Genomic DNA, 12,340 nt, shown 5'->3' with positions numbered 1-12,340 from the left:
TTACGCGCAACTGAGAACGCAATGGTTTAAACACATGACGATAGTTTCAACGATCGCATTTGACAATAAACAGTCGAGTGATGCGTTGGTTACGCGTATTGTTTTCGAAAAAACCAACGCTGGAGGCAATGTCATTCATTAGCATTATTTATAACACTTTGCTCATACTTTTTACACATATATTCTTACATATACTCTTTACATATAAATAACTCTTTACAATAACATTATTTATAACTCGTTGTAACTCTAACTTATAAAAGATATCGTATTTAAATGATATACTACTGTATTCCCATTGGCGTACAGTGTATTTCAAAATTGTATCGTTTAAAATTTTTGTCTCCCCTTTTTATTCGCATTTTAATCTTATTCTCAGAACGCATCTGCGTAACAAATACGACGAAGAAATTCCGATCATCGTAGTTAACCCCTTGCCACACCTTGACGAGTCTGACTCGTTATAAAAATTTCTAGCAATAACTTATTGAGTAGGGAGATTTTTTTTAGTATTAAATATTTATTATTATATTATTATGTATTAGAAATTTTTCGATTGCAATATTTTCTTAGAAGGGAAAGAAAATCGATGCTTATATTATATATTATATATTATTATATATATATTATTCTGTCCTTTAAAACTGGAATAAAATTCTAACCTCTTGTCATCAATATCTAAGCACTCAAGTCAATTTAGGCACACGATAAGCATCGATTTTCTTTCTTATTATATATTATATATTTTTCTTTCTTATTATATATTACATATTATTATATATATATATTATTCTGTCCTTTAAAACTGGAATAAAATTCTAACCTCTTGTCATCAATATCTAAGCACTCAAATCAATTTAGGCACACGATAAGCATCGATTTTCTTTCTTATTATATATTATATATTTTTCTTTCTTATTATATATTACATATTATTATATATATATATATTATTCTGTCCTTTAAAACTGGAATAAAATTCTAACCTCTTGTCATCAATATCTAAGCACACTCAAGTCAATTTAGCCTTTCTTTCTCTTCTAAGAAATTATCGCGATGGAAAAATTTCTAATCGCAGTAACTGCGAGGAAAATGCTATGTCAAAGGGGTTAAGAATCTCGTAGGAATAAATGACAGTGCAAGGGGTTAAATGAAGTCGCGTGAAAGCACGGTCAACACAGTTAACACGTACGGCCACAGAGGCGACTTTCGTCCGGATCGGCGATTCGTAACAATTTGTGCCGGAAGAGATGCAGGGGAAGAGAAAGTAGCGTGAATCGAGTGTCATTATACGATTACAAAAGGCAGTTTTATGTGACCGCGTCCTATTTATCCGCTCGTTTCGCCCATTGTAATCGAGTTCCGCGTCGGCGTCCCGTGCCCGGCGACGGACATGCGATGTCGCGGCGTTCCGAGAATCTGCGATGGAATTGGGGCAATTGCTGCGTAGGTTTCCGCGATTTACGTTTTTACCAACGAAATCTGTGTAGCTTCTCGAGCAAGCTTCCAAAGAACCGTGGGACAGTCGAAGGAAATGCAGGCAAAACCGAAGAATTTCTCGCGAAAATCGAACCAGTCTAGTAAGTGTCCACATTTTATATTACAGTCAGTTGCAAATAAATAAATTTATAATAATAATAACGATAGCTATTATTATTATTATTAACTAGTTATAAGTTAACGATAGTTATTATTATTAACTTATAATAATAATAATAACAAGACGCCGGTTGAAAGACGAGCCACGGATCGCGCGCAAAATATAAATAATAAATCAAAATACAAAAAGAACTTCGATGTCGTCAAAAGAAGCTATATTATCAAGTGTTATTTATTAACATGCTCAATTTTAGACAAATTTCTATCAGGCATTTTTGCAAACTATTTCTCGATGTACGGGTTTCTCTAAAAAAAAAACAACACAAATAATATTCAAGATCGTCGACGCAGAAATAAAAAAAATTGGCAATTTCATAATTCAATAAGCATTTTCATCGAACTGACCCTAAATGCATTCGCACGAATATATTCTCGTTGTACAATTATCACGTAAAAACAAAAACAATCGACAATTATTCGCAATATTGTTCGAACAATCATCTCTGTTCCGATAATTTATTCGAACGAACAGACGGAACGATTTATGACGAACAAATATAGACCGAATAATTTATGACGAACAAATATAGACCGAATAATTTATTCGAACAAGCAGACAGAAGAATTCACGCGGAATGAAAATGTTCGACGAAAAATTATCCGTTCGGACTCACCATCTCGGATAAGTACAATATTTCTGCGAAACAATTCGGCGCGGGTTCGTTAAGGGTTGCCGGTCGGAAATTCGAGGACCGCGGACCGTGTGTGCTCGAAGTTCCTCCGAAAGGGGATCCGGCCGAGAGCGAATCGCCGCGGAAAGGGTGCCATTCGGTATAATGGGCAGCTCGATCAGCCGGGCGCCCGATCGGGGCCGAAATATTAAGCCGGCAAGACTCTCGTCGGCTGGTCCGTTCGCGCGTATCTCCGCCACAATGTGACATTTCGCGGCGCGTTTAAGATCCATTAGGATCGGGTTAGATTAACGAGGTACTAACCGGACTCCATTCGCCGTGCATTTAATTGACCATCGTCCGCGTGAATGGCCCGTAGACGAGTCTGAATCATCGTCAGCAATTCTCCGCCGCCGCGTCGCTTCCTGCTTTCTATTGTCCGAATCGCGTTCGACGGAGGAATCGGCGACGATCTCGTCGCGAGCGGTCGCTGGCTTCGACGAAACGCGCCGCGCGAAAAAGCCAATGCGATGGTCTTGATTTTTTTTTCAACGGCGTAGAATCGTAGAATCGTAGAATCTCGATTATCCGGGATCCTCCATGGAAATCTGACGTTGCTCCCGCAATTTCGTCCGTCGGTCTCGCCCCGGGTAAACCTTGAATCGATAGCAAAGCTTCCTGTTAACATCCGATATCGACACCATTAAAATTTCCACGGAGGATATCGATCCCCCCTTCCCCACCCATCTCGAATAACCCGGCAAGTCTTCGCCGAATTTGATTGTTATTATACCTCCGAATTATACGGCCGTCTCTCTATCCGTCTCCGCTAATTTCCGTGAAATATTCCCTCGACTGATTCGGATCGTTAAACCGAGATCTCGCTCGTATTATCCCGGCGAAAATGGATTCTAATCTTCAAATTGAAAACCGGAAGGCCCGGCCCAACGCGAGCTCCTTCCGTTTCAAACACGAGATTACGAATGAGATGTAATTGGTCCGAACGAGCCGTAAAAACGGAGCCGAACCGATCGAAACCCGATCAGCGATATTTAATGTCGCGATCAAAAATCGCACCCACGGTCGTTCTACGCCAGGGGTGTCGAACTCAAAAGCTAACTTGGGCCAAATAAACAATGCTTAACTTTAGGTGGGGTCGCAAAAAAAGAAATCAATGTTCATAGAAACAAATATTTTTATTAGTACATTGTAATGAACACATATGAAGTTAAATTATTGGTTACGTCCTGATACTCGACATCTCTTCTCTGATATTATCTTTCCTATTTCGGGAGAAATTTTATTGGCCGGGACTACTTTCAAAATTTCTAATTCACATTTCTATTTTATTTTTACTTTGCGTCGGATGTATTGACTGGGCCGCAAAAATGTTCATCTCGGGCCGCGAGTTTGACACCCCAGTTCTACGCTCATTCTCGGGCGCGGTGACTCGCCGTTCGATTCGCATAGTTTCCGTCGATCATCGTGGACGACTCTGTGGACATAGAAAATTCCGCAGGCGAGCATATTTTCGAAGAAAATTGGACCGTTTATGATTGCGCGCAACAATATTCCCGCGTAAATGTCTCGGGCCTTTTGCTCCGACTGTTTGGCCGGGCTTTCGGACGGCTTACATTGCGTAATCACGGATGATGTTCAAACATTTATCGGTATAATATTGATGGAGCCTCCAATTCGCGGTATTTGCACGCGAAAACGAGCCTCGCGATTCGTGTATGTGCCGTGACCGATCGTGGCGCGACAGAGAGCAGGGGAGAGACCAACGAGAGAGGGAGAGAGAGGGGGGGACAGAGGGAGAGAGAGGAGAAAACGCGGAAAATCTCCGGATCGAGGTCGACGGATCGATGTCGATCTCTGTCGTGGCTCGTCCTCGACAAAGGAGAAATCGCCGGGCTCAAATGTGCGGCCATTGCGAAATTCCATAGAATTCCCCTGGTCTGTTTAACACTTTCACCGGCAACTATGTTGCGCTACGGTGCTAATTACGCGATCTCTCGCCTGTAACTAGAAAAATCTGTTCTTCCTCGGGCAATCCTTGCAAATCTAATAGTACGAAACTTCGTCCAACGCTGTTCAACTAACCTTTTGTAACGATTGCCGAATCGATTTTTTAAAACAATTAACCGAATTCTTCTAAAATATCTTCGGATGGTTTGAAATCAAGATTTGGCCGAGATATCGACTGTTCAACGATGTTCTAAATTTTAGAGAAGGGTATTCAAAACTAATTTCTGTCCAAAGAAGAGACGGACTCTAGCAGTAAAATCAAAGGAACATCGTTCTTCAAGTTACAGTAATGTCTCTCTAATTGACGCTCAGATTGTCCACGAAAATGGACGATTTGGGAAGAAAAGATACGATTAGTCGAGCCTTCTCTCCCCAAATTGTCCAGTTTTGTTTCCACGAATTTACTGTACTTTTATCGTCGGCCATAATTCGTTTCTTCAGGGTGAAAACACCCCTTCTTACGAGCTGCAGGACTCGAATAATCGTATCTCCTCTTCCCAAATTGTCCATTTTGGTGCACAAACTGAGCGTCAGTTAGGGAGACGTTACTGTATTTCAATATTTTCTCGTTCGAAAAACGGTCTTGAAAATAGCATCCAAGATGGAGACGCCGCGCTATGCAAAAAAGATATTTCGTAAAGTCATGTATTTATGTTTATTTACATTAAATCCTATAATTATGAGTCTTTTGTATTTTTTACAATAAGTCATTATATACATGTAATCTTATTAACGTAGAATAAAGAATAGAATTAATTTTCTGTCAACGTTTCTAAGTAAAATGGACATAAAATACAAATATTAAATATATAAGTTGGAAACCAATTTAAAAACCACAGTGAAAATCTACTTTTCAGGCTTTATGTCTATGCAACATATGATTTTATGAACACAGTACAAGTAATGCAATTATCTTTTTAATAGCATTAAATATATATAATATATATAGCATAAACATAAGTATTACATATAGAAGAACAAATGTTCGATATATAAATTACAGGAATGGTTTAGTCATTTAAAGAAATGGGTTTTGAAATCGAGACTGCAAACGGAGGTATTAAAATGGCATAATAAAAATCGACACTACGAATGAAATTATGCACAATTCGAGTACATATCTAGCTCACTTATCGCATGCTATTGTATGCTATCGTACATTATTAACACGATCTCAGAATCATATCGTGTAATACCTTTTCGAATTCGTCTGACCATCAACTGCTCCATTCCGAATGAAAAAATATACGATTCCGTCTGAAAAAAATCGAGCTCACCTCAAAATCTCTCACTTCCCCGCCCACAAAAAGAAAACAAATTAACACCGAACGATGTGTTCCGTCCTACCGAACAACCTTTTGTGTAAACATTTTAGTCGCGACTACGACTCCATCCGAGATATTCCACTGTTCTCCCTTAAACGAACCGGCCGGTAGAATCGCGGCGCCGCATAAAGGGCATTTTTTTCACTCCGGTGTGCCCTCGGAGAATAATTGCGCGCGGCAGTCGCCCGTTTATATTGGTATTCCGGGTCCGTAAATAATTGTGAGTCGCGCGAGATCGCCGTTGCTCGTTATCTCTGCGTATCGGCGCGCGTCTAATGAATTACGGTGCCGCGGGATGTTGCGTCGGCCACCGGTGTGCGTCGCGCCGTCGGCGTTTCGACGCCGGTCACCGGCACCGTTCGATTCGCTGGGATTCGACTCGGCCCCGATCCGCTCGAGGGAAATAATTCCGGATCGCGCTTTTATCGCGTCCGTCGGCCGGACGAATATTGGGAAATCGGAAGTGTAATTGCGGGTGCCGGGACACGGAAGAATCCGGTAACCGGGGCGAACGGTTGTAACGTAATTCTCTTGTGTTACGCCGACACAACCGGGAGTTCCTGTGTCCTTTCGCGTCACCGTAGCCATTCGTTCTCCCGCTGTTTCGTACGGGAACGACGTCGACGCGTCGGGAACCTGGAATTCGAACCGGGAATTTCGGCCGGTTCCCGCGGAGATCGACCGATTCGCGGGTCGACGAAGGAATTGAGAGATCGTTGCAATCTTCTCCACGGGCACGATAATGCAATTCCGGTCCCGTTATTCGATTTGATATTAGCACGATCCGAGCGGCGTGGAAACGACGCCGGTGTATCGCGCTCGTAAGACCGTGCCGGGACCCGTGATTACCGGAATCCTTATCGGGAAAATAGCAAATTAAAGATTGATAGAACGATGTTCGAAATCATTACTATTGGGTTGGCAATTTTTTTTTTACTTGGAACGAAGTTTAATCTGTAATGTATTTTCCATTTTGTTCGATGACCTTTTGCCATCTCTCTGACAACTTGAAAATTCCACGCTCGTAGAAAGTCTGATCGTTTTCGGCCAAAAACTGAGTTAAGTGAGATTTTACAGCGTCATCATCGTTAAAAGTTTTACCACGAAGGGAGTTGTCCAGGGATCGAAATAAGTGGTAATCAGATGGCGCGAGATCAGGGCTATATGGTGGGTGTAACATCAATTCCCAAGCAATATCCATCAATTTTTGCCGAGTGGACAAAGACGTGTGCGGCCTAGCATTGTCCTGCTGGAAATTCACACCTTTACGATTGACCAATTCGGGTCGCTTTTCCTTGACCGCTGCATTCAATTTTTCCAGTTGCTAACATTCACGGATTATTGGATTATTTTCTCTCTTTTGAATACTCAGAAGTTTTTCCTTCTAGCATATAAGTTACAAAAACGAATCGACGCCGAGAGTCTCGCCAGAGTACCATTAGATAAACAATGATTTCATATGTATATAGAACAGAGTGCTCTTTGTCTTTAGGTGACGTTTTTGGTTTCGTCTTTGTGAATAGTCTTCAGTCTCCTGGAGCAATCAGGAGAGTAAAGACGGTCCTTCCTCGTACATCAAATTAATAAACTAAAAGGGATAAGTTTAATTCACTGCGTTTTACTTTTATTTATCTACCCATTTCCAATACGGATAATAAAAAATAACATAATAATAATAATAATAATAATAATAATAATAATGATAATAATAATAATAATAATAATAATAATAATAATAATAACAATAATTTTATAATATATAACATTTACGGATATCATAAAAATGGGAGTGAGAGACATCTATAACTGAAATCGGCAATTACTTAGTTGCCAACCCAATAGAGTGCGGATTTTATGCGTCAATTTTTCATTTGTGCGAGATTCTTCCTCGTTCTTGAACACGTCCGATGCGAAACTGTAAAGACATTAGAAGAATTCAAGGCCAGCATGCCGGTATACATTAATATGAATAAATAGTAATGCTAGAATAAAAAGGATGACTTAATTATTTCCAATTTTTTGCCACGATTCGAAGACAATTTGGAAGCCGCGTGACACGATTCGAAGGCAATTTCAAGTAATATGTTCACAAACCCTATCAATTTTAACTATAAAATTATTTGTATAATATTACAAATACTTGTTGGTTATATATAAATAATTTGTATAATATTACAAAAATATCAATATTTCTTAATATAACAAAATAATAATAATATTTCTTAATATAACAAAATCGATAGAAGTTTTTTTATACCTAAAGGAAGCGCAACGTATTTATCACGTGAAACGGGGATCCATCGTCGAAATGCAAAACCGAAAAATAGCTAATTATAGAACCAACGTACAGTAATGTCTCCCTAATTGACGCTCAGATTGTGCACAAAAATGGACAATTTGGGAAGAGGAGATACGATTATCCGAGCCTCGAAGTTCGTTTTTGTAGTTGTTGACAATCAACAACCATAACAAAAGAGCCACAAGGCTCGCACAATCGTATCTCTTCCTCCAAAATTGTCCATTTTTGTGGACGATCCGAGCGTCAATTAGAGAGACATTACTGTACCTTGTATACCACAGTTACGAGATCGTTCCTTCCTGACATTTTTCAGTTAGAACCGCTGCAGAACCGCTTTGAAACGATTTCGAGACTTTTACAATCCGTAACCGTAACACTCGGCTTGCATTATTGTAATCCCATTGCGTCTCGATGGCAAACTTCTAACGTGAAAACATCGGAGCTTCTCGGATCGGCCGGCACGATATCTCGACAACGATCGAGGAGTCTTCTTCGAATCGAGCACGCTCGCGGAGACGATTCTTTGCTCGAAATAGGAGAGCGTATTTCTTCGTTGGTCAATGGCGACAAAGTTTGGCAGCAAAAAGAGAAAGAAAAAAAAAAGAGACTGGCGAATCCAGAGGCCAGCGTTTTCGAGGGGGAAATCCGCGGTGGATTTCCCGTTGGAGAGCTTCCAGTACACCCGAAAATACGGGGTCGCGCGGTTTATGCCGGCGTGTTCGGGGCTGGAGAGGTTGTATTTAACTCGGTTAATGGTTAATCAACGCACGTATGCGCTTCACCAGGCGGAAGCGTGCCGAACGAAAGTTTCCCGGATGGCTTGGACTCGCATGGTTCATTACTGAGGGACCTAGGGGGACCTAGGAGGATCTCTTGGGGGGAGGGGGAGCAGGAATCGCTTTAATAACTTGGAAACTCTACTTACGAATTGCGGAAACGAGGCCGGATTACCGACCAGCCGAAGCGATTTTCCGTCGAAATTTCTTCACAGAAATCTCTGCGATCCCTTCCCAGAGATCCCGTCGCAAACCAACCCCCTCCCCCCTTCCGGGCCCACGATCGGAAAAACTCCCTGGAACTTGCAACTTTCCCGATCAAGACAGCAAGGTTGTTCTATATTATTTTTTGCCGTTGTTACAGTCCTTTATCAACACTTTCACTGCCGCGTCACTTATATGCGAGTCGTAGACTTATTTGTCGTAATTTAAGGATTCATGTTTTTCGTCGATATTTATGTCGATGAACAAAATTGTCGACGTTCTTTTAGAACCGGGATACTCGGTACTCTTATGGTGTGCTGCGAAATTACTTCACTGCTTCAGATAACATTTATTATATTCACATTCATTTTTATTTACTTATCATTTGATTTATTTACATTCATTTTTATTTATTTTCTATCTATTACCGCAATAAAATGTTACTTTTAGTAATTGTCTGGTTAGTAATTGTCCCTACACTCCCTATTATCTTCCCTAATTATTATTATTATTATTATAATTATTATTATTATATATATAACACTATTTTTTATAATTTTTATATAATTATACATAAAATAACCGGGATGATATATGTATCCCGGTTATTTTTCTCTTTGTATTCATTCATTTGGAGCAACCAGCAAATTTGTACCAGCACACTTTAACGCTAGATTTACGGAGCACAAAAAACAGCTGTTTTATATTAGCTTATAAAAGAAACAATATGACATTTATTCTGATTTTGGACAAGTATTATTGTAACATTTGCCGCGAGTAACAAATAAATTGAATAAATAACTCACAAATGCACCTTTGCGATATGAATAATCGTAAATTAATCGTCTTGGCAATATTTCCGAACGCATAATTATTTCGGATACAAATGTGGGACTTCCCATATGCGCGTGCACGCGATTCACTATCCCATAACCGTCGCGTGTTATGCTATACACGTGTTTGACTAATTAAGAGTAAAAAGTGATATGGCTAGAAAATGCGGGCCCTGCGCCTACGTTTAGAATAAAAATTTCGTAGAAAAATCGCAAGCTATCGCACGACAAGGAATATAATAAAACGATCATTTAACAAAAGCGAATGTGAAGTGTGATAACGGTGATAACAAATAAACTCGAAAGATCGCGTAATTCTTTATTCGTTATATTTATGTCCATATTATACATGAAAATCTTTAATAATACAGAAAATAAGTGTCATTTATAACGTTTCACATGCATCGTTACATCTCATCTGATACAGCTTTCCAGCCGTTGCGTCCACCGTTCGGTGTACAACCCTTTTGGCACTCGAGTGACACCGGGGCGTCGCTTCGACTCGTGTCACGTTCCGCGGTAACTTGTGCATCATGAAACTCGTTTATGTTTTAAAAAGGTCAATTTTACGTGCACGTCGTGTTTCGTATCGGAACAACTTATTTGCGATTTCGGAGATTAAACGGCGTCGAGAGCGCAAAGGGTTTCGAGTAACATTGAAAATTTCAAGTCTGGTTCATGTAACTTATTTTATACGACACCTCGTTCTGGAGCTCAAAGGGAATTTCGAGCTTGTAGGCGTCGTGACAGTTAGTCATACGTTCCGCGACCACTCTGAGAGCCCGATCTCGCAGATTGTACATCGGCTCTGTGATCAAAACGCGAGTCCTGCCGCCTCCATTCAGCCGATGCGGCTCCGGGTAGAACACCGGCTTGTGGTTCACCGAGTACCTGAAAATCGCAATCGATCCTACCATCGTTCACATCGGAGATCGAATCCCCGTCCTCGTAACTCGCTTTCAACCGCGTCTCTCAATGGGCCAGATCGAAGGAGCTGTTCATTCGCCGAAACGTCAAATCCCCCGTATCCATGCGTTACAATAAATTATAATGCATTACGATAAAAATGACGAAACGCTGGTATCCATGCATCACAATGAATTATAATGCATTACGATAAAAATGACGAAACGTCTAAATTAACCTGTTTGTAATCGATTGTAATTTGAGCGTTCCGGAAGCTACTGTTGCCTGCAAATTGGGCAAGCGGTATAGCGACGCTGTTCTATTTTTTTTTTTTTTTACGGCGACAGTATCGTCAGCCTGATTCTGAAAGGAATTATCGACTAGCATGATCATGGCATGATCGACGGGGCAGTCGAACTTCGAAGAGTATAATCGTGCGATTAAATAAGAGGCGCTGTTTTATATGATTCTGTTTTTCAGACTCTTCTGTAGGAAATAATTCAGTAGATTTCCTGATTGATATATAGTAGTACGTTATAATACATTATGATACATTATAATACATTATAATACATTATAATGCGTTGTAATACATTATGATATATTATAATACATTATAATACATTACAATACATTATAATACATTGCAATAAATTACAATAAATTATGATCCATTATAATAAAAATGGCAAAACGTTTAAATTAATTTGGTCTTGACATTCTTATAAAACGACAAATGTTGATCACTTTTAGTGCTCGGTAGGTTTAGCCGTTAATTGCCGTGACTGCCCGAGCATTTAAAAAAAAAAAATTCCGAAAATTTTCGAGCATTTTAATTGAACGAAGCATCCGTTGCACTTTGAAAAGTATAATTACACGATTAATCGTAGTTTTCCCGATACAAAATACCGCGATACAATTGCGAAAATGTATAAATGTGTGAATCGAATAAAGCGATCATTTTACTTCGAAAAGAAAAATCGCGCGATTCATTGCAAAGCTCTTCCGACACAAAAAGCGTCAATATATTTAACAAGTGAGATCGTCTGAATACAGTAAATTCTCCCTAATTGACGCTTAAATTGTACACAAAACTAGATCGTTTGGGAAGAGGGGATCATGCGATTAGTCGAGTCCCGCGGCTTGTTTTTATAGTTACCGATTGCCAACAACTATAAAATAGTATAATCGTATGATATATATAATATATATATTATTTTTTTATATATTATCAATATTATGTATATTAATACAATACAATATAATATATAATATATACAGGGTGTCCCAAAAATGTCTCGCAATCCGGAAATAGCGGGTTCTTCGGATCATTTGAAGCAACTTCTTTCTGTACAGAAATGTTCTCCGAGGCACCGTTAACAAGTTATTAACGAAAAACAGTGACCAATAAGAATCGAGTACGGCTGACGCGAGGCGGCCCATCCAACCAGCGCACGAAGCCCAGTTCCGCTCATTGGCTCGGTCGCCTCGCGCCAGCTGAGCTAGCCTCTTATTGGTCACTGTGTTTCGTTAATAACTCGTCAATGGCGCCTCGGAGAAAATTTTTGTAAAGGAAAAGGTTGCTTCAAATGACCCGAGGAACCCGCCACTTTCACTGTGTAATAGAATGATCGCATCCCCTTTTCCCAAATTATCCATTTTTGTACAAAATCCGTGCATCGATTAGAGAAAATTTACT

General features: G+C 39.8%; 2 protein-coding genes across 7 annotated transcripts in view; both read right to left on the bottom strand.

The window, feature by feature from the left end:
- The window catches only part of LOC117224000 (prolyl 4-hydroxylase subunit alpha-1), a 537,488-nt gene that overhangs the window by 402,731 nt on the left and 122,417 nt on the right, over positions 1-12,340 (bottom strand). The window lies entirely within an intron of this gene.
- Positions 10,041-12,340, bottom strand: part of LOC117224003 (von Hippel-Lindau tumor suppressor homolog) — a 124,719-nt gene continuing 122,419 nt past the window's right edge. For all 4 annotated transcript variants that reach the window (XM_033476660.2, XM_076521754.1, XM_076521752.1 and 1 more), the window contains exon 3: positions 10,041-10,626. In XM_033476660.2, coding sequence (XP_033332551.2) covers positions 10,401-10,626 — 226 coding nt within the window. In that variant the 3' untranslated portion in view covers positions 10,041-10,400. The remainder of the gene's footprint in view (positions 10,627-12,340) is intronic.

The sequence above is a fragment of the Megalopta genalis genome, chromosome 5, assembly GCF_051020955.1.
Source record: "Megalopta genalis isolate 19385.01 chromosome 5, iyMegGena1_principal, whole genome shotgun sequence".
Lineage (NCBI taxonomy): Eukaryota > Metazoa > Arthropoda > Insecta > Hymenoptera > Halictidae > Megalopta > Megalopta genalis.
The sequence above is the reverse complement of the archived record's forward strand: the minus strand, read 5'-3'. Positions and strand labels throughout refer to the sequence as shown.